Raw genomic sequence first — 23,444 nt, 5'->3', positions numbered from 1 at the left:
AGAAAGCTTACAAAATAATTTCGAAATTTATTACCCAGTTCAAGAAAGCAGAAAAAATGAAGTGATTAAAAGTGCCCAAGAGGTCTCCCAATGCTCAGCACGCATGTACTCTCAGATACGTATTGCACTCTGTAGGCAGATAACAATGCACTAGCAAATGTCCTTGTTTGATCTGTGAATAACCTTGGTAATATACAACGACATGATAACAGAGTGGACAATCCACCTTGTAAACAATATGTTTATCGTTGTTGCGGTTCCCAGATTATTATTATTCTCCTTCAGTTATCAGGATGATACTGCTGGTTACAAGGAATCCTTCCCTAGTGCACAGATGACGGTTCTTATATCATGGGATATTTTCAGTAGCTTTACCATTGCAAAACAGGCATTCGTAAGCAGCACACCTGCTCTCAGGTACCACACAGATATTAGTTTTTGATTCCTGTTTTGCTGGAAGTCCCTAAAATTCGGCCTCTCTCTCTCTCTCTCTCTCTCTCTCTCTCTCTCTCTCTCTCTCTCTCTCTCTCTCTCTCTCTCTCTCTTACTAGTTTAGCATGTTTCTATTTGTTTTTACCTTGATATGAAAATACCTACTGCTGCTATAACCGGCATTTAGAGGCTATATCACATGATTGTCAGATCGACAGTCGAAGTGGTAACTGCAAGTTTACAGAGTTCCTGCATCTGTAAAATAGTGCATATAAACTTCTTGTCAAATGTCTATCTATCTATCTATCTTTCTATCTATCTATCTATCTATCTATCTATCTATCTTTTCAAACCAAAAATGTGGTTGTTGTGTAGCTGATATCTCCTGTCAGTAGGCTAGATTGTTATTGCAGATGTTTATGTTAGGAGTAACTGCAATTCTACTATAAAGTTCCATTTACCACTGTCTATGATTCAGCTCTAAAGACGATGTATTTGGGTGATATCATTTGTTTGCCTCATCAGCTCGCTGCTATTTTGCCCGTGACTTATCTAAAGGCCAGAGAACGGATCCTGGTATCTTGGTAGTTATCTCAGTTAGTGATAAGCCTGTAATGTTATCATACTATTTTTGGGTAATTTGCTCTTCAGAACAGTCAGGTCCAACTGCTTATTTGCTTTAAGTACTCTTTAGAATAATAAATTGATTGCTATAAGAGCTTGAAAAAAAGCTCCCAGAAAAGCAGCCATATTCTCAGGTAATGTTTATGTTCAATGGAGACCTGATCTAGGGTAGGCTTTGATCACGTGACGGTGAGTTTGTAAACAAAGCAGGTAGTGGTCGGCCGATGGCGAGAGAATTTAAAGTTCGTTACCGACAAGTTCGCTGTAAGATCAAAATAATCAGTAAGTGTAATTGCATTTGTCATGTACTATGACGCCAAAAATGTTTTAGGTTGTTGTGTAATTGGAAGGAGGCTGCATTTTGATCGTAACGTACTTTGTAGGGTCCACCGTAGGTACGCTAATGTTGATATGGCTGGGACCGGCATCAGGTACAGTAGGCCTACAGGCAGTGGCAGGTACGACCCTATTTTTCGTACTCCCAGTTCTGGTCTGCAGTGACTCCTTAGTGATTTAACGTGTAATTTTAAGGAATCCCTTTTTTTGGGGCTTCATGGGCCATGTGGACAGTGTCTTCAGAGCGTAGCATTTCCGCCATTGCCTACGTAAATAAAAATAAAGTTGCCACAAAGAAGCTAGGCTAAAACCTGAGAATTTTTATTTCGGCAACTTCAAACAAGGCGAGGAAGAAAATTTTGGTATTATTTCACTTATGGACATTAATTGCTTTCAACATAAAATATAGGTTTTTCTGTTGTATTATGATGTGATTTACATGATTTTGAGGTTTATTTCCATCGCAAATGAATGCTTATCCTTCCGGCAAATGATATACTGTATACAAAATTAATAAAATTACGACTTGTCAGAATTGCACCCCCTCTCCATAGCTAATACGGCAAAACTGTAATCAGTAAACACAGTTTTGCCGTATTAGCTATGGAGAGGGGGAAATATTCTGACAAGTCGTAATTTTATTAATTTTGTATACAGTATATCATTTGCCGAAGGATAAGTATTCATTGCGATTGAAATAAACCTCAAAATCATTCAAATCACATCATAATACAACAGAAAAACTATATTTTATGTTGAAAGCAATTAATGTCCATAATGAAATAATACCAAAATTTTAATCATGGGTTAAAGAAGGTTCCCCTCTAGGGGTTTTGGGGATGGGATTTAGTCCTGAAGTCCCATGTTATGTAGGTTTGCTAGTTAGTTAAGATTAATTCAGGAATGTGCAGTTAAAATTTTTACATGACAATGAGAAGGGGTAGCCAAGCCCAAGCCATGTGTTCAAAAGGAAACTTAGACCTTTTTGTCATCATGCATATTCAGTGGTAAAGTTTGTGGAATGTAGAGTTTATTCAGGAAATTATCTGAGGTAAGCATGTTAGTAAGGTAAGGTAAGGTCTGGAACATGCACTGTATGTAGTTAGGCTTTTTATATGATTATGTGAAGGAGTAACAAGCCAATCTACTTGTTTGAAGGAAAATTTGAGTTGCTAGAACATAGTGAAAAGGTCTGAAAATAGCATCGTAATTTCTCAGTCATTTTAGGCTTAATGTTATGGTGGCCACAAAAATGTATATTATCAAATGTTTGCATCCATTTTCTGCCACATTCAGTTCCATCCTACATCCTACAAAGGCAATGGTATATGTTAAGTGGAATATTGAAAGAAAATTAACAATTACCTTCACATCTTAATATTATGTGAAGGAGTAACAGGCCAAGCTATTTGTTTGAATGGAAACTTTAGAGTTGCTAGAACACAAGGACAAAGTCTGGTAATAGTACTGTAATTTCTCAGCAATTTCAGGCTTATTTGTTAATGGTAACTGCAAAAATGTTTATCAGATGTTCGCATCAATTTTCTGCCTCACTGTCCCGAATTGTTCTGAAAGGACAATGCACACATCCATTAATAAGGCCTACAGTGCACATGTAGTAGGTTCATTAATGACAGTCATCTAATATTAAGTGAAGGCAGTGGGATTAATTTTCTTTCAAGCTTTCACTTAGCATAAGAATAACCTTTGAAGGATATTAAGTGAAGGCAATAGCATTAATTTTCTTTCAAGCTTTCACTTAATATAAGAATAACCTTTGAAGGATGTCCTACATCCTTCAAAGGTTATTCTTATGTTAAGTGAAAGCTTGAAAGAAAATTAATGCCATTGCCTTCACTTAATATTAGATGACTGTCATTAATGAACCCTATAGGGGTTAATACGTGGTGCACTGTAGGCCTTATTAATGGATGTGTGCATTGTCCTCTGAGCCCCAAGCTGCACCTACTCTTTAGACTTTTTCTTTACCTTCTTTCTCACTTCCTTTCGTCAATTTGCAACAGTGGGGTTTTCTCCCAGTACCACCTTTAGATCTTTGGAGTTCATCTCCTTAATTTTCTGGGTCTCAATACCTTGCTGTGCAACCACCCCAACTCCCTCTTTGCTAAGTCTTAAGTGCTGAATAGCCGATAGTGCCTTAGTGCTTAAATTTCATAAAATTACATCAAATCAGAATCAGTAATGAAGTCTCATGAGCTGCTGTAATTAAAAACGCTTTGTAAATTGACTTCATCTATTTTTCTGTATAGTATTTGGATTTCCAAATTATTTTTTGTGCATTATGTAACAAGTTTATTGCTTTACATGAAAACATATTCATAAAATATTTTATTATGAGTTTTATGTGGAAGCTAATTGTCCTTTAACCTAATCAAAATTCCTTATTATTTACCAACAGTAAATTTTTTTTTTTTCTTTATTTTGCTATTTCTTTTGTAATTTTGGATAAAATCTTAATTCTTGTTTCATTTTACAGGTTCAGAATTTTTGGAGGAGTGATTGCATATTCAGTGCATCTTTCATAAACTAAGATCATATTTTAATTCTACATGAAATATGGGTCTTCAAGACTTTCTCAAGTTGTCTGTACTTGTGGGCCTTCTTACTGTTTGTAAGGCTTACGATTATACAACCTACTTTTACCAGCAAAAGGTAAGTGTATGTTATTTTAGGGCAATGCTATACATGTTAATATGTATATGCCTTTATTATTAGTATTATATAAATGCAAACCCGTAATTTCCTTTTAGTTTTAATTTGTTAGTGTGGCTATGAGTATAGTATTATATGCCATCTTGTGCAGCAAGTGTTATTACTGTAGATATATTACTGTACCTCTCCATCACCAATTTAATTTTACATGGTTTTCATTGATATTGGAGTATTTTTCTTAATTCTCTCGTGGTGTGGGAGTTTTCAATCTTTAAAAAGTAAAATTCATAAATACCCTGATCAGTATGTAGATTTGAAATTTTATATTTTAAATATTGTATATAAATTTTTGTTATTAAAGAATTAGAAAATAAATGTATTCTTTATAAAAGAACACATTAACTAACTTACTGTATGAGCATACATAAATTGAGTATTGTCATGCTCCTTACAATATACAAGTCAGTGCAGTCATTCTGCCTATTTAAGTCATATGAAAGTATGTGTAGAATGGTTGTTTGTAAGGAACTATATGTTGTACTGTATTCAGAAAATTACATGAAATATTCTAATTTTTACTGAGCATTTCGACTAACCTTCTTGTATTAATTTCATTTGTACATCATAGAGGTATTATTAGAATTGTGAAATTTACAGGTAGATCATTTTGGGTTCACGATGGAAGATACCTTCATCCAGAGGTATTTGGTTAATGATGAGAACTGGGAAGGAAACAATGGACCAATATTCTTATATGCAGGGAATGAAGGCGACATCACACTTTTTATTGATAATACAGTAAGTAGTGGAAGCTATCTCTGTCTAGATTTACAGGAATAGATTGCAAATCATGAGTTTCTTAGGAGAAACTATCTTTCCTAACAAACATAGAAAATCCTTAATCTGTAAATAGTGCTGATTACACTTGCAGGCAGAACTGTGCTTTCTTATTTTTATAGTATACCTTTCTCAAGCAGTGTTTTGTATTTTATTTGATAAAAGAATAGCATACAGTGCTCATTTTCCTCGTTTTAAAATGAAAATCATGCACATTGCAAACTAGACCTTTTTATTTTTGAGTTGTGAAGGCACTATATTATTGCTAGAAAAATCTACAATATGTATAAATTTTGTTATCCATCAAAGTTACAAATTGCTAATTTTCTTTTTTACTTAGGGTTTCATGTTTGACATTGCTCCAGAATTCAAAGCACTCATTATATTTGCTGAACATCGTTACTATGGAGTCTCTTTACCATATGGTAGTAAATCATTTTCGGTAAGTATAGTTTGTGGTGCCTGTTAATGTAAAGCTGGTATATTTTTCCTGTTATGTTTCATTAACAGATGATACAGAAGTGTGCACACAAATAGGAGCTTGCTTTGATACTACCTGTATAACACTGATTTGAGGGAGTGGCCATTCCATTTTAAGTCATTTACAGTGGCCCTGTGGTAATAATATAGATTGATCTTAATGTAGCAATGTTTTTTATGAATCATAGAAAGTTTTCTTCTAGTAATGACATGACAGTATTTTTTATATCTCATGTATGTGCCAAATCCACTTATAAAATTCATGTAATCCAAATCATGGAGTTTACTTAATGTTATGGGTAAAAAGATCAGCTGGGTTTGGTATAAGCCGGGGAGTTGTTTCTTGTTTTGTTTCTTATTCATTTATAAACAAGGGTTCCAGAGTGGATAAAATACAGTATTGTAACCAAGATATTTGCTGGGTTGTTAGAGCTATCTCAGTTAATTCCTCCCTTGTTGCTGTTGATTACTATTTTCATTTGTAGGTTTGTTGTTCACTTTTTGCATTCATTACTTATCAAGGGATTAGTTTTATTATTTTCTGTTTTTTAATTCATAATGTAATCCACGATATGTACAATTCAGTATACTGTATTGAAAAATGGTTGATGTTTAAGATTTACAGTTTTGGGTAGTAGTTAAGTAATAATATTTGAAGAATGTTTTTCATTAGTTTTTGTTTGATTGTTTGTATTTTGCATGATAAAGACTGCTTATTTATTAGTATTTCTTAATATTGGGGGAGCAAGAATTAATAGCACATCATACTAGGAGGCTTCATTGCAGGTGGTGCCAGTAATTTAAATGTTTTTATGCTTCTAAACATTTCTCCACAAACTTTGTGTCCTTAATACTTTTTCCATAAACCAGCATCCCTTAGTTCTGGAAGAGAGGAATAGGAAAATTTTGTTTTTGTGACATCCCCCAGAATTTTACTCATAAATTTATTGAATGGTGATAAGTTTACTGCAGATACTGAACATTATGTTTCTCTGCCTTTTATCATAGGAACCCAAGTATTCAGGATACCTAACATCAGAGCAGGCACTTGCAGACTATGCAGAACTTATTGCCTACTTAAAAGATAATATTCCTGGAGCAGAGATGAGTCCAGTTGTTGTATTTGGGGGCTCTTATGGTGGAATGTTAGCAGCTTGGTTCCGTATGAAGTATCCACACATAGTGCAAGGGTCAGTATTGATGGTGAAATTTACCATATGAAAAGTTAGTTCTGTTTAAGTATTTTCTTTTTAATTAGAAGTGCAAGAGTACAATGTTAAGATAATGTGTCACCATATTACCACTGTACTCTAGGATTTGTTTGAATGCAGTTGCACTAAGGGTTAGCCCATAATCAACATATATTTTATCCTGTGGCAAAACTACCCAATGGCATAATATGCTCCTAGTTATTATATTAGTGTGTCTTTGGTAATTGATGTTGCAAAATGATTTTCAAGGAACTAGGTCGTCATTTTCAACTGATCAGAGCGTCTAGGATGTTGATGTGGTTTTCAAGAACAACTTCAATGAAGTATGCTTTTGAAAAGAAATTAGGCCAGTTCTTAGAATTTTTTATTCCTTTTAGTATGCTACTAGTGTAATTAGTGTTATTTATATTGTTCCAATAATTCTTCAACTAGCTCCCCTCATTATACTTTAACTAGTAATTCAGCTACCTGCTTTGATTTAAGAATTAATAGTGACTCGTGTCTTGTAAAGGAAGAACAATTTTAAATTAAATTTCTTTTTTAATTAACTGTGTTTATCTTGATAATCATACTTGTTGCTAGTCTTCACAAGTCAGTCTTTTTAGAGTTCTGTTTTATGGTTAAAGCTGTATTATTTTACAGTACATTGCATACCGTATTCTAATATTTTAATACAGATCATAATGCCAACATAAACTTAACAAAATTTTGTGTCTTTTAGGAAGTATATAAGCTCATACTTGGAGAAACAGCTTTGTCTTATGTCTTTCAGAGCTATTGCTGCCTCAGCACCAATACTCCAATTTACAGACATCACTCCTTACGAAGACTTTGCTAAAGTGGTGACAGCTGACTTTGCTAAAGAGTCCGCCGAATGCGTAGAAGTCATCAGGAAGTCTTGGAGAGCAATCAACGAAGTCACCGCAGATGGTAAGGATAAAGTTGATGGCTCTGTAGTTGTGTATTTTTCCATGATTTTACAGATGTTTGTTACTGCAGGGTTACATTATGTTCTGTATCATACAAGTGAGTTAAATGTAGACTGAATTTGAGATTTCCCTGCATCCTCAATAAAGGAATGTTTGCCATTATCATCAGTATTTTGTTCATGCTGATACTAATCATTAGGTTGACTTGATGCCATTATATGTACTGGGACAAGTGGCTGCAAAAAAAGAAAGAGAAATCTTTTTCCCAAAATGGGTCCATATAGGAAGGTTCCACTTACAGTGTGCCTTTCAAGGGACCCTATAGATGTATAGAAGATACTAAAGGTTCTTTATAGCTTTCCTCCAGCTTGAGGTGCATTGCATTTTGTCTTTTTTACTTTTCATCTTTCCATTGTCCCTTTCAACCTAGCTGTTCAGCTTCTTTAACTGTACTTCACTCCAGTGTTGCCTCTCATTTCATAATTAATCCTTTGGGCAGCCATATTAAAGCCTTGAAGCATGACTCGGTGATCTCTTTGAACTAATTTATTATAAAGAAATAAATAACTAATCTGTAAAGATGAAGGATATCTGAATCATGAGAAATGAAACCAGGGAAGTTTCAGAGCCTGAAAAAGAAATGCAGTGTAGTTGCTGTCCTGGTTAACCTAAAGAACAGTGATTTCTGCAGAATTTTTGTGGGAAATTTTGGCCTGATGGGTATTGTCAAGCTACCTGAGAGAAAGGGGATTGTTCTTCCTTTCAATCACTCAGTAGCCAAAGTAGTTCTTGTAGAAAGATGCATTGAGACTGCCATGTTGCATCCAGAGAATTAATTGTGGTGTTAATGATTTATGGTGAATTCCATACAATCCTATCCTACTTGTTTAAGGTTAATCAGGCCTCATGCCATTGCAAGCATATGCTCCTAGAGCACTCTATAAAAAGCAAAAGTGGTTAATATGACTATATAAATTCTAATTCAAAATTTCTTATTTCACTAGTGACCCATTATTCAGCTGTGCTAAGTCTTTGGTCGAGATACAGTATTCATTCATTGAGTCTTTAAAGTTCATAAGTGAGCATTTGTTCCTGTAGAGTAATGTACTGTAGTTGTACTGGAACTCCAATGTAGAATGTAAACTGAAGGAAATTTGATCATAGTTTAGTGAAATGTATAAATTTTCAGTTTGCATTTAATTTTATTGCTGACAAGTAGAAGTTTATAAATTTTTGTATGTGGTATTTTACAGACGCTGGCAAGACATGGTTGAGTGACACTTGGAATCTTTGTGACCCTCTTGTGTCAGAAGGTAATGTTACAGATTTGAAATACTATTTGATGAATGTGTGGACCAATCTTGCCATGGTGGACTATCCTTATCCTGCGGATTTCTTAGCCCCTCTGCCTGCTTATCCAATTAAGGTAAGTATTGTTGGGTTTTAATTAAGAGATATTTTGACCTTTATATGTCTCTTTACCTTGTTGAGGTTTTCATTTTTGTGTTTTATTTATGGAAAATAATAATAATTATAAGGAGGAGTTCCATCACTGATAGGACCAATTCTTCCAAATCTGTAGGTGTATTTTTTCTGTATTTCCTTTCATTACCTGTTTTTGGCCAGTTTGTATCGTTGATTGCTTTGATCAGGTTGTGTGCTCTCATCTGACCGACTCCAGGAAAGATCCTAAGCCTCTTTTAGAAGAACTGTTTGATGGACTTACGCATTTAAATCTCACTGAAAAACTGAATGTTTTGAATTATGCTACAGGGCTGATGAGAGATTAAATGACTCGGCGATGGATTTCTCTAGGTTGGTAATGAGAAAATTCGTACTGTATTATTCTTTGTTCATGAGACTTACCTGCCAGATATATATATAGCTGTATTCTCCGGGAAGGTCCGACAGAATTTCAATTTCGCGGCACACGCAGTGGTCGGTCAGGTGGTTAGTACCCATTCCACCGCTGGGCGGGTATCAGAACCATTCCCATTTTCTATTCAGATTTTTCTGTCGCCGACTGTCAATACCTGCTGTCAGTTCCTCCGCCTTTGGATTTCGGAAATTGCTGTCACTTAAGTATTTTGGTTGTTTTTGGTATTCGACTGGATCTGTGACTTGGCATACGCTCTTTGGTGGACCGTTTTTGATTTTGCTTTTGACTTTTCTTATAAAGATGTCTTACCTCTAGCTATCGAGTCTGTAGTTTGGGTGAATGTAAGAGTGAGGCTATCAAGACTTTGATAGTTCCTCACTCTTTTGTATGATATGTAGGTGTTCAATGCTCTATGATAATCGGTAATGAATGTGTGGGATTGTCTGAGGGTGAGTGGAAGAAATATGAAGCCTATATGCTTAAATTGGAGCGTGATAGGTCAGAGGAATCTTCCTCTAGAGTGCATCCTTAGTTGGACAGTCTGTGGTTTTCTCCGACAAGTAACCCTGTAATAAATTTATTACTAACCTGTAGTTTGTTGCTGCAGAAGGTAATTCCTGGCTCTCGTGTGGAGTCAATCGTTCTTGAAACTAAAGTGAATGCAATTCAAACGCATAGTGTTAGTGCTAAGTGCCTAGTGTTGTGGAGGGGGCGTCAGATCGGCCCTATAATGCCTCTAGGCCTGGACCTCTGTCCGAACTCCCAGGACCAGGGAGGGGGCATGTCGAAAGCCGCATGAGGGTTGGGGCTTCCCACCGATCTGGCGTCCCTTCGCAGGTCCTGATGACGCTACAGGCTGCCAGGGATCGTGCTCAGGCACGCATCCTGAAGGATTGCTTCGCCTCCGACACGCCCTCCCCGCCTCGGGGTTGGAGCTCTCTTTTGGACTCTTCCCTCTTAAGAGAAGCTTAGAGGGGAGAGGACGCCACGTCCTCTTCCTCTAGACGCTTGTACTTTCCCCGAAAAGTTGGCGTGATATTCCTCTGCAGAAGAGAATAAAGTGTTTTTCGAATGATCACTCTATAGACCCCCTGTCGCGCTAAGGGCAAGGGCTAGAGCTTCTTCCCCTGTGGAAGGAAGTATACGTCTCTCGCCCTTCTTCTCAGGTTCAGCCCTTCTCCGAGAGTGGCTTCTCCAACGCGTAAGATTTTGTTGGGTTTGCAACAACAGCTGGATGCTCTCATGAACCTTTCAAGATTCGTATCTGCCTGTTAAGAGGTACAGACTTTCACCTTTCGCTTCCCGCTTCGAACGATACAGAGCGCCTGTCGTCTAGAGAGAGTGCTTTAGTGGCTTCTGTTCGCTCTTCCCGAGTTGAGGTGTTGGCCTTTTCTCTTGTCTCGCGCTCAGGAGCGCGCCTTGCTCTTAAATCGCGCTTCACGCCACGCTCCCTCCTTGGCGACGCCGCGCGCCCAGCCATGACGCGGCCGCGCGCACGCTGTCCTCTCTTCTAGTACTTGCCACGGAGCCTCGCGTCACGCCATGACGCCCGCCTCGCCCAGATAGCTTTAAGTCTTGTGTTGACACGCTCCAGTTGTTCATCATGTCGATAACTACCCGCCTAACATCTGATGTCCTTCTTAATTTAGCCAGTACTTGCTTCGGCAGTACATATACTAATTGGAACGATACAGAGAAGATTAGCATGGCTCTTGGCGCAAGGATGACACGCTAATCGTGAAGCCGTTCCACATTTTATGTTTACTATACGCACTCTAGTTGACGACTTCGCCGTTACGGGAGTCTCGCTTGCGATCGCGAATCGGAACTACTTTCACCACTCACTCAAGACCCGCCAGCTGCGGAAGAACATCCTCTTTCGTCACAGCCTTTGGTATGAAGAGAAACTTCTTTCGTCTTCTTTCTTCCTCTGATTATCAGACTCTGGCTTTTTCATGATCTGTTTCTGAGACTTTTCAACCGCTCAGCCTCTCTCCACCTTCACAGAGTTGTCTTTGCCTAAGGAGCGTTTGACGAAAAATCGGAAATAAAATTTTCTGGGATATTTTATATATGGCATCATACATATCCTGATTCATCTTCTCAGAAAGTTTATTTAAAAGTTCGCCACAGTTAGAAGTTATAAACAAAACAGTAACCTATCATAGTCAAATTACATTTTAGTATAATGTAATGATATTGTCAGTATATATCGGTGGTAATTTCCTTTTAGCTATGAAATATCTAATGCGATCTGGCAACCTTGTGGACATAGTACGCATCAGCGAAAGACAGGAATGCCGCAGGGCAGTCAGTGGCAGTCAGTCAGTAGCAGCTCAGAGCTTGACTAAAGTAAAACGTCGAGCTGGCACAACCTCAGCCGTGTTTTGACACTCGCTTCATTTAGCTTCATTTAGCGAAGTTATATTTTTGCAGGTCTATTTTTGGCTTTCATTATGTCATAAAAAACATCAAACTGTGTAACGGCAAGCAAATAAATACACAGAGAAGCAAAAAATATCGTTTTTCTCAAAACTAAGTTATCGACACATTCAAACTGCATCTCCTTCATAACGCTTGCACCGATCTCAATGATACAAAAAAGTAACGAAAGCTAAATGTTTGCATAACAAAGGGTCATGGGAAGCAAACGAGACCAGCACCACGAGAGAGAGTTTTTTTCCGAAGGAATGTCACTTCCAAGAGGTAGCAAGTGACTCCTTTCATCTCAGACTCCACTTTGCAACCAGGCTTCATTTTTGCACAAGCCTGGAAAGAGTGAGGGGTGACGTTTGGTCCCTCCTACTGTTAGAGAGAGGTTACTTGATTCCTTCCTGTCTCCTCTTTTTGTTTTTTGTTTCCCAACTGCCTTCCTGTCAAACAGAAAAATTGTTTGACCTGCTCGAATAGATGTTCAGAGAGTTCCAGATCTTGGCTCGGTGTTCCCGGGATTTTACTACAGATTGTTTCTAGTCCTGAAACTTTTTCAGTAGGCTGGAGACCTGTCTTGGATGTCAACAGATCGAACAACTTGGTCCTGAAGGAAAAGTTCAAGATGGAGACCTCGCAGTCAATACTAGGAGCCCCTTCATCCCGGGGATTGATGGTATCTTTGGATCTCAAGATACTTATCTTCACGCCCCAATTCATCCACGTTATGTGAAGTATCTCAGGTTGTCTTGGGGGACTAGATGCCAGTTCAGGGCTCTCTGCTTTGGACTCTGCATTAACGCCATACACGTTGAAACACCGCCTCTCGTCCATCAGCCGGGTTAAGCAACGCTGGGTCTGGTCAGTACTGGATGGTTGACCGCCTGGGAACACCAGATGCTGTTGGCGCCAATCATTTTGCTCGAGGGTGCTTTACCGCCCTCACGAAAACGTTGCGATGCAGCTGCATCTGCCGCACGTCAGGATCTCACTCTACGGACGACTGGTTGAAAGGCGCCGCCGGGCTTAAGTATCTGGAGGACCTTCAGTTGACTCTGCAACTTTCGTGAAGTCCCTGGGACTTCTGGTCTGTGGAGAAGCTTAGCTGATCCCCTCACTGTCCATTGTGTCTGGGAATTCAGATCTATTCAGCGGCTTTTATAGCGCTCCGGGTCGCAAGAACGGCAACTTCTATGTAAAAGTTTCAGCCTTCTTGGAAAAGGAACAAGCTAGGTGAAGGAAGGAATGAGTCTGCTGGGACCATTTCCTCGCTGGAGAATTGTTTTCTGGGAGTCTGCATCTCAGGCCTCTTCAGTTCTTTTTTGTTGAGAAAGAACTGACAAAGCAAGGAAGACTTGGAAAGAGGAATTGAGAATTCTCCATATAAAGAGATCTGTGGTGGTGGCTCGATCCAACGGAATTGCAAAGAAAGGGATCTCCTCAAGCTTCTGAACCCCAACCTTTGTTGTTTTTCGACAGGTCATCAACAGGTTAGGGGCAGCACTGAGGGAGAGGAAGTGTTAGGAACCTGGAGAGGAAACAGGTGTCCTGGCATTATCGACTTAAAGATTTGGCAGCTATTTTAGCTCGCCATTCTTGAGGTCCAAGTTTGCAATCGTGTAGAATTCTAGCAAACTCGGACAATACTACTTGTTCCCTGTTAGCCTTGGGCAAGAGAGATTATTCTTTGAGCCTATGCTCGCAACATTTCGATTCTCACAAGTTTTGTTGCAGGGGTCGAAAATGTTCGAGCAGACCTGCTTGTTGGCGCCATCAACTCCTGCCAAGGAATGGACCCTTCATCAGGAGGTTTGCCAAGATTTTGAAATTTTGGGGTCGCCATCTTGTGGATATTTTCACGACCTCAAGAACAGCGAGGCTCCCTCTATAAAGCTCATCTGTACTCTCGACCCTGGGGCAGTTACGAGTAGCTGCTCTTCCCTGGGATTGGACGGGAATAGATGTTTACGCCTTTTTCCCCGTTCTAAATTCTGGGAGAAGTCATACGCAAGTTCGCTGCCTCACAAGGGACGAGGATGACTCTCATCCCCGCTTGGCCTTCAACCACTGGTTCTCGGAGTTTCTTCTTCTGGTTGGTAGACGTTCCGGGACCCTTCCTATGAGCAGACCTGCCACCACAAACCACTTCACGAGATATCTTTGAATCTCCCGCTCTGAACCTGACTGCTTTCAGACTATCAAACTTGGTCAGGCAAGGGGTTTTTCTGGCCAGGTGGCACGGGGCCATCGCTGAGCCAGAAGTTCTTCATCTAAAGGATATATCTAGCGAAGTGAGCAAATCTTCAAGGTTGGTGTAGAAAGAAGGGCTTTTCCTCTTCCTCTATCACTGTGAGCCAGGTTGCGGATTTTCTCCTTTTACTTGGCAGAGAAAACTCGATATAGCAGTTCCGGACTATCAAGTGTTATCGGAGCATGCTTTATTGTATTCAGACACAGAGATTAGCTTTGTCTGACAGCCAAGGACCTCCACGATCTTAATGAGCTCTTTCCAAGACGTCCAAGGTTCACTCCAGCTGATTTCTGCTTGGAACTTGGTACGAATGCTCAAGTTTTGGTGTTTAGTCCTTTGACCCTCCACTGCATCTCTTAGGATGTTACTCAAACGGCATTCCTCGCGCGTAAGAGAGTGAGAGAAGTTCGAGGCCGTCATGTGGGCTTCAAGAACACAATGCTGTCTATTCTTTAAAGCCTAAGTTCTTGGCTGGAATGATAGGTCTTCCTAACCCTTGGCCTGAATACTTTGAAATTAAAGGTTTAGCAGACCTTATTGGACAGGAACCTGAGGGAGTTCTCTATGTCCAGTTAGAGCTCAAGTACTGCCTAAAAGAACACAGGACACTCGTGGTCCATTGGATGTTTTATGGTGTTCTGTGAGGCAACCAGTTAAATTTATGTCAGAAGAATGCACTGGCATTCTTCATTAGGGTTTTCATTAAGGACGCACACTCTAGTTGTGACGACTCCAACTTCAAGTTGTTGAGAGTTAACGCTCACGAGGTGAGGCAGTTTCTACCATGGCGTTCAAGAAAAATATGGTACTCAGTGACATTTTAGTGCCACATTTGTGAAGTCAATTCGGTGTTTGCCTCTACACTCTTGGCAAGATGTTTAGGTAGCATACAGAAATTGCTTTTCGCTGGGACCATACATTGCTGCTTCAACCTTGGGGACAGGGGGTAACTCTGATCCTATCCCCTTTTAATTGTGTTTTGTGGTTGCTGGGTCGACTACTGGGGCAGTCCCTCTCCCAACTCTTTGCAACCAACGCTTTAGGTGTTGGTTAGGTGGTTAGTAATGCTCTTTGTCCTCTTTGTATGGGCTATGATCTAGTCACATTGTGGTCACGCCCCTGCCTGACAGATCATCCCAGAAGTCGCCAGCTAGGGTCACTACCTCGCTAAAATCTCTAGTAAAGCAGAAGCAGACTAGGAGTGACAGTAACCACTCAGTCAGCTACGCTATCAGATAAGGAACCAAAATAATTTTACCAATAATTGGTTTTTTCCTAATTCTTGGCTGTCTCTACCCCTCAAAGGTGGTATTCAGCTATATATATATCTGGCAGGTGAAGTCTCATGAACAAAATGATATTTTAATGATAAAATAAAGTTTGTTTCATACTTTCCTGGCAGATATATATTTATATTGCCCTCCTCCTCCCCCTCAGGAGACAGTGGCGTTAGAAAATCTGAATAGAAAATGGAATGGTTCCTGATACCGCCTCCCAGCGCGGGAATGTACTAACCACCTGACCAGCCACTGCGTGTGCCGCTAAATTTGAAATTCTGTTTGACCTTCGGAGAATACAGCTATATATATATATCTGCCAGGTAAGTATGAACAAACTTTTTATTTTATCATTAAAATATCATTTTCCCTTTGGGAGAAGTTGTAATTTTAAGTGGCTATTTTTCTGGGACCGTGTTAAAAAAATTATTTTTTCTCCTTTGGCTAGGGAGGAGTAAAGTTAGGTGGTTATTTTTCTGGGACCATGTTAATTTTTTTTTTCCTTTGGGTAGGAAGGTGTAAGGTTAAGTGGTTATTTTTCCAGAACCCTGTTAAAAAAATTTTGTTTTCCTTTGGGTGGAGATGATAAGGTTAAGTGGCTATTTTTCAGGGACATTTAAAAAAATTTTTTCCCTTTGGTAGGGAGGTGTAAGGTTAAGTGGTTAATTTTCTGGGACCGTGTTAAAATTTTTCTTTCTTTCTTTGGGTAAGGTGTGAAGTTAAGTGCTATTTTCTGGGACTTTTGGTTTTTTTTTGGGTAGGGATTGGATCTTCTATTTTTCTGTGGTTTTTTTTTTTTTCTTGTTAGGTGTGTTATTTTTTTCCGGAACCTTGTTGAAAATTTTTTTTTGCAAGGTAAGGTGTAAGGTTAAGGACTGGTTATTTTTTTGGATGATTAAAAAATATCCATTTTTCATTTGGTAACTTGTGATTAAGGGTTAATTTTCTGTGACTGTGTTAAAAAAAATTTTTATTCTTTGGGTAAGGAGGTGTGAAGTTAAGTGGTTATCTTTCTGCGACCGAGTTAAAAAAAAATTTTTTCCTTTGGGTTGGGAGGTGTAAGGTCAAGTGGCTATTTTTCCGGACCCTGTTAAAAAAAATTTTTTTTCCTTTTGGTAGGGAGTTATAATGTTAGGCTGTTATTTTTTTGGACCTTGTTAAATTCTTTTTTTTCATTTAGGTAGGGAAATGTAAGGTTAAGTGGTTATTTTTCTGAGACCGTGTTAAAAAAAAAATTTTTTTTTCCTTTGGTTATGGAGTGTAAGGTTAAGAGGTTATTTTTCCGGGACCCCTGTTATAATTTTTTTTTTCGGGAGGGAGGTGTATGGCTGGGTAGTTATTTTTAGGGACCGTGTAAAAAAAATTTTTTTTCCTTTGGGTAGGAGGTGTAACGTTAAGTGGTTATTTTTCTGGGACCGAGTTAAAAAAATTTTTTTTTCCTTTTGGTAGGTGGTTATAATGTTAGGTTGTTATTTTTTTAGGACTGTTTTAAATCTTTTTTTTTTTGGGTAGGGAAGTGTAAGGTTAAGTGGTTATTTTTCTGGGACTGTGTTAAATTTTTGTCTTTTTTTCTTTTGGGTAGGGAGGTATAAGGTTAATGGGTTATTTTTCCGGAACCCTGTTAAAAAAATGTTTTTTTTCTTTGGGGAGGGAGGTGTATGGTTTGGTGGTTATTTTTCTGGGACTGTGTTAAAACTTTTTTTTTCTTTGTGTAGGGAGGTGTAAGGTTAAATGGTTATTTTTCTGGGACACTTAAATTTTTTTTCTTTATGTAGGGAGGTGTAAGATTAAGTGGTCATTTTTCCGGGACCTTGTTAAAAAAGAATTTTTTTCCTTTTGGTAGGGAGGTGTAAGGTCAAGTGGTTATTTTTCTGGGACCGTGTCAAAAAATATACTTTTTCCTTTTGGTAGGGAGGTGTAAGGTTAATTGGTTATTTTCCTGGGACCTTGTTAAAAAAAGTATTTTTTTCCTTTTCGTTAGGGAGGTGTAAGTTTTCGTAGGGAGGTGTAATGTTCGTGAGTGGCATTTCAGGACCGTATTAAAAGAATTCTTTTCTTTTCCTTTTGGAAGGTAAGATCATCTTGTTAAATTCTTTTTCCTGTGACCCTGTTAAAATTTTTTTTCTTTGGGTAGGGAGGTGTAGAGTTAAATGGTTATTTTTCTGGGGCAGTGTTAAAATTTTTTTTCCTTTGGGTAGGGAAGTGTAAGATTAAGTGCTTGTTTTTCCAGGACTGTGTTAATTTTTTTTTTTTGTCAGATGTAATGTTAAGACTATTTTTATGGGACCCAGCCAAAGAAATTTTTTTCCCCTTTTGGTACGGGAGGTAAAGATATTTTTTGGGACCGTGCATGATTTTTATTTGGGTATGGAGATGTAAGGTTAAGTGGTTATTTTTCTGGGATTGTGTTGAAAAAATAATTTTCTTTTATTTGAGTAGGGAGTTATAAGCTTAAGTGTTTATTTTTCCTCGACTGTGTTAAAAAAATTTTTTTTTTTTTTGGTAGGGAGGTGTAATTTTAAGAGGTTATTTTTTGCGCCATGTTAAAAAGAATATTTTTTTCCTTATGGGTAGGGAGGTGTAAAGTTAAGTGGTTATTTTTCTGGGATCCTGTTAAAAAAAAATTTTTATTTTTGTTTTGGGTAGGGTGATGTAAGGTTAAGTGGTTATTTTTCTGGACCTAGTTAAAAAAATATTTTTTTCTTTGGGTAGGGAGATTGAAGGTTAACTTGTATTTTTCCGGGACCCTGTTAAATTTTTTTTTTCTTTGGGTAGGGAGGTGTAAGGTTAAGTGATTATTTTTCTGGGACCATGTTAATTTTTTTTTCTTTGGTTAGGGAGATGTAAGGTTAAGTGGTTATTTTTCTGGGACCTTGTTAAAAAAAATTTTTTTTCCTTTTCCAGGACCCTGTTAAGAAGAATTATTTTTTTCCGTTGGGTAGGGAGGTATAAGGTTAAGTTGTTATTTTTTCGGGACTTTGTTAAAAAAAATCATTTTTTCCGTAGGGCAGGGAGATGTAAGGTTAACTTGTTATTTTTCCGGGACCCTGTTAAAAAAATTATTTTTTCTCCTTTGAGTAGGGAGGTGTAAGGTCAAAAAAGTTATTTTCCAGGGCCATGTTAAATAAAATAAATTTTTTCTTTGGTGGGGAGGTGTAATAAGTGGTTATTTTCTGGGACTGTGTTAAATTTGTTTTTCTTTTAATTAGGGATGTATAAGGTTAACTGCTTTTTTTTTCTGGGACTGTTAAAAAATTATTTTTTCCTTTGGGTAAATGAGGAGTATGGTTAAGTGGTTATTTTTCTGGGACAGTTTAAAAAAATTTCTGTGAGTAGGGAGATGTAATGTTATGGTGTTATTTTTCCTGGACCGTGTTAAAGAAATTTTTTTCTTTGGGTAGGGATGTGTAAGGTTAAGTGGTTATTTCTCCAGGACCGTGTTAAAAAAATATTCTTCTCTTTTAGGTAGGGAGCTGGAACGTTAACTGCTCATTTTTCCGGGACTGTGTTAAATTTTTCTTTCTTTGGTATGGAGGTGTAAGATTAACCTTTTAACCATTAATACACCACACACACACACACACACACAATATATATATATATATATATATATATATATATATATATATATATATATATATATATATATATATATATGTTATATTATAGATATTTCAATCTAAGGCCTGAGCTGTTTAGTACATGTTAAGATTTTTCGTTTAGTAGTTCCTTTCAAGTTTAATCCACTAAGATATTTTTCCTTTTAGGTCTCAGGAAGTCTTGTTGACCGTGTCCAAACAACACCACTTCAAAGATCCCCTTTTTATCCCAATTTTCCTGATTTCAATCTAATGCGGGAATTCGCCAATCACGGCTACATCGCTAGCTATAGCGAGAAAACTAATCTGTGAGCTGGTTCTTCTCTTACTCGGAACTTTGGACTTTCGACACAGGGAGTGGAAGGGCTATAATCCTGCGTAATCCAACTTTAGTATACCAGTCGTGTGTTACTTTCATCTTCTGTTATAATTTTCCAGCTCTGGCGCAAAATGAAAAACTATAAGTTTGAATTGTAATGTTTGACATTTATTCTGACTGAAATATAAAAAATATACTCACTTGAAAAATGTTATTTTGCGACATGTCCAGTGCATGTGACTGAAATCCAGACACACTTCATGCTGAATAACGACCGCAAATTGTTTTGTTTGTTTATTCTAAAATTGCGTTTTGGCAAAAATTTAATTTATTTCATCAATTCAATTTTATCATTTCATGAAAATTACTGCAAAAGCTGTGTATATTATGCTATATGTATATATACACATACATTTGTAGTAAATGTATATATATATATATATATATATATATATATATATATATATATATATATATATATATATATATATATATATATATATATATATATATATATATATACATAATAATTCTAGACTAATTGTCGTTGTCGTTACTTATGAATAAATTCTGGAACGTCGCAGAACAAAGGGTAGGATGCAGAACGAACAAACTGTAAACATGAAACAATGCACACGTGCAATAATCTAAATGAAAGTCATGTACAAAATTTTACAAAAGAGGCAATGGTGAAAATTCATCCGACAACGACAAAGATGAAAATCTGTCACCTTAAAAACAAAATCAGAGGGACAGAAACAAGGCCAAGGCAGGAGAGCGAGGTATGTCTAGGATGACTGTGAACGGGTTGCCCGTGATTTCAGGGAAAGAGATTTCGTAATTGACTGCGGTGGTAGTGGCATTGCAACGATACAAGAAAATTCTCAGTAAATTAATGATGAAATTTATCGGTATCGACATTTTCTTCATTGAATTGTGCCTTTAATCGTGTAAGGAGAGAGAGAGAGAGAGAGAGAGAGAGAGAGAGAGAGAGAGAGAGAGAGAACTGTTTTCGTTGTATTATTCTTTCCTTTCCTTTGAACACTGAAAGTCATGTACAGTAATACCTAAAAATTTTAGCATTGATAAATCATACTGTTAGAGAATTCTGACAACGCTATAAAAAAGTACAATTATTATACGGATCAATGAACGGAGACAATATGATGTTTACACACACACACACACACACACACACACACACACACACATATATATATATATATATATACATATATATATATATATATATATGGGAGAAAGTATTTATCATAGAAGTTCACATACAAACACTGTACAAGCAACATATTGTCATTAGCTAAAGTTGCCAAACGTCTTCTGACTTATTATCTGACTAAGTTAATCTGCAGTCCTCAATTCAGTTAATCCGGTCCTGGATCCGACTTAGTCATCTGGTGGTTCTGTGGAAATCAATAAAAATTGATTCACTTGACTGATATATAATTTTAATATACGATCAGTGCATGTGACATTTATGGCTTCATTCTGTGATAATGACCATTGTTTATTATTTAAATTTTTAAAATCGATGTGTAATTTCATATATATATAATAATAAAATGTATAAGTATATCAAAAGGACAGTTTATGATTACATATATATACTTGTGATAAAGCTGTAATCTGTATTATATATATATGATTTTAGTGAGATATAATAATATTATTCAGCAAAATATCATTCTATCATATTATATATATATATATAACATATATATGATATATATATATATATATATAATATATATATGATATTATAATATATATATTTACAATACATCATAAACTTATGTATATGAAACAATGTACGTTAGAGGGTGATAGAACATATATATTTGCCTGATAAACATATGAAACAATATACATTATATTGGTCTGTAAAAATAAAATATAAAAGATATCTTATCCAAAGCACCGATTGTATAATTCCTTGTATACTGTTTTTAACAAAAACACCCCTTATCATCCACATAAAAACACCCTTGTTGTCACGATTAATAGGTTTGTTTGTTCAAAATACAAATCAAATACTTTTATTTAACCATATCAATTTTTATGTTCAATGTTAAATCTATAAACGAATCTTTGATTTTAATGCACTTTTTATCTAAAACTTTTATATTCATTATTTTCCATGCATCAAATGATGTTATTTTATAACACGAATGTAGTTTGATAGCCAAAGATTTTTATAATAATTATAATTGGGAAAGCAAAATTTTTCTTTGAAAGGAAACTGTAATATATGCATTTTCTGTGGAATGTCAAATATAAATCTGATAATTAGTTCTTATTCATTTCCCTAAAAGACCAATTGCTGTAACCTATTATTTATTAATTCTAAAACGTCAAAAAGGGGTATTAAGACAAATTTTTTTTACTTTTTGATGTCGCACTTTATAATCCCTAGCTGGGATAAGTTATCTTAATCATGGCTGGAAAGGGAAGACTTATAAGTATATTACAGTGGTAAAGGTAGCGGCCGTTTAAAATAACTTCTTGATTGAGATATGGAATAAGATTTTTTAGAAATTGAAATCTTCTAAAAAAAAAAACGTAGCCCCTCTGCATCAAAGATACCGCATCGGTAGAATAGTTGCCATGTTGTGTTTTTACTTTTGCTGACAGTTTAGGTAGGTTTTTTTTACTGGACTGTGCCACTTCGCAACCTGTTTGACAACTGGGGCAGATTAATGTTAAAAACGGTTATTGGGTAATGGTTATTTTTCCGGGACCCTGTTAAAAATTTTTTTTCTTTGGGTAGGGAATCTGTAAAAAGTGGTCATTTTCAGGGACTGTGTTAAAGAACAAATTTTTTCCTTTGACTTAAAATTATTTTTAGGGACCGTATAAAAAAAAATTTTTTCTTTTGAGTGGAAAAAAATGTTATTTTTCATTTTTAACTGACTGTGTTAAAAATTTTTTTTTGATGATAATATTAAATATTCTAATCAATTTGGTTATGGACTTACAGGGGACCGTGTTAAAAAAATTTATTTTTTTTGGTAGGGACATGTTTAAAGATGGTTATTTTCTCTACCCTATAAAAAATGATTTTTTCCTTTTGGGTTAGGAAATTTAGTTCTAATTGGTTATTTTTCGCTCCTCTGTGATAAAAACAATTATCTTTTTCCTTTGGGTAGGGAGGTGTAAGGTTAAGTGGTTATTTTTACGGGACTGTGATAAAAAAAATCTTTTTCCTTTGGGTAGGGAGGTGTAAGGTTAAAGTGGTTATTTTCCCGGGACTATGTTAAAGAAATAGATTTTTTTCTTTGGGTAGTGAGGTGAGAGGTTAAGTGGTTATTTTTCCAGGAATGTGTTAAAAACAATTATTTTTTTCCTTTGGGTAGGGCCCGTGTTAATTTTTTTTTTCTTTGGGTAGGGAGGTTTAAGGTGTTATTTTTTCAAAGACTGTGTTAAAAATCTATTTTTTTTGCAATTTAGTAGGGAGTTTTGTTAATTTTTAAGGTTAAAGGTTATTTTCCAGGACTGTGTTAAATGAAAATATTTTTTTTTGGGTAGTATTTAGGTGTAAGGTTAAGTGGTTATTTTTCCGGGACTGTGTTAAAAATTTTTTTTTCTTTTGGTAGGGAGATGTAAGGTTAAGTGGTTATTTTTCTGGGACTGTGTTAAAAAATTTTTTTCTTTTCGTAGGGAGGTGTAAAATTAAGTGGTTATTTTTTTGGACCGTGTTAAAAAAATTTTCTTTTTTCTTTGGGTAGGGAGGTGTAAGGTTTTCTGGGACTGTGTTAAAAGAATTTTTTTCTTAAGAAAACGTAAGGTAAAGAGGTTATTTTTTGGGACCATGTTAAAAATTATTTTTCTTTGTGTAGGAGGTGTAGATTGTGGTTATTTTCTCCAGGACCCTGTTAACAAAAATTTTTTTTTTATTTGGGTAGGGAGGTGTAAAGTTAAGTGGTTATTTTTCTGGTACCGTGTTGAACAAATTTTTTCTTTCGGGTAGGAAGCTGTAGGGATAAGTGGTTATATTTCTGGGAACGTGTTAAAAAATTAATTTTTTCCTTTGGGTAGGGAGGTGTAAGGTTAAGTGGTTACTTTTCCGGTACCCTGTTAAAAAAAATATTTTTCCATGGGGTAGGGAGGCACAAGATTAAGTGGTTATTTTTCCAGGACCGTGTTAATTTT

General features: G+C 36.5%; 1 protein-coding gene and 1 non-coding gene across 2 annotated transcripts; both read left to right on the top strand.

Annotated features, from left to right (window-relative positions):
• Positions 1-279: 279 nt before the first annotated feature.
• On the top strand, positions 280-9,331 carry LOC136835244 (lysosomal Pro-X carboxypeptidase). The gene is made up of 8 exons (XM_067098517.1): positions 280-417; positions 3,890-4,065; positions 4,723-4,863; positions 5,243-5,344; positions 6,391-6,572; positions 7,366-7,523; positions 8,776-8,948; positions 9,175-9,331. Exons 2-8 carry the CDS (start codon positions 3,970-3,972, stop codon positions 9,310-9,312), a joined length of 990 nt encoding a protein of 329 aa, XP_066954618.1. The 5' UTR covers positions 280-417; positions 3,890-3,969; the 3' UTR covers positions 9,313-9,331.
• Positions 9,332-11,053: 1,722 nt separating this feature from the next.
• LOC136835990 (U6 spliceosomal RNA) lies at positions 11,054-11,159 on the top strand. Its single transcript, XR_010852327.1, has one exon. It is a non-coding gene; the product is annotated as a U6 spliceosomal RNA (small nuclear RNA).
• Positions 11,160-23,444: the final 12,285 nt, after the last annotated feature.

The sequence above is a fragment of the Macrobrachium rosenbergii genome, chromosome 55 (genome assembly GCF_040412425.1).
Source record: "Macrobrachium rosenbergii isolate ZJJX-2024 chromosome 55, ASM4041242v1, whole genome shotgun sequence".
NCBI lineage: Eukaryota > Metazoa > Arthropoda > Malacostraca > Decapoda > Palaemonidae > Macrobrachium > Macrobrachium rosenbergii.
The sequence above is the reverse complement of the archived record's forward strand: the minus strand, read 5'-3'. Positions and strand labels throughout refer to the sequence as shown.

What these genes read in the sequence shown, in the direction of transcription:
- LOC136835244 (XM_067098517.1), top strand. Translation starts at nt 3,970, where the DNA reads ATGGGTCTTCAAGACTTTCTCAAGTTGTCTGTACTTGTGGGCCTTCTT. An exon ending in CACTTTTTATTGATAATACA is followed by an intron (nt 4,864 to 5,242) that starts GTAAGTAGTGGA and finishes TTTTTTACTTAG; the next exon opens with GGTTTCATGTTTGACATTGC. An exon ending in TATCCACACATAGTGCAAGG is followed by an intron (nt 6,573 to 7,365) that starts GTCAGTATTGAT and finishes TATGTCTTTCAG; the next exon opens with AGCTATTGCTGCCTCAGCAC.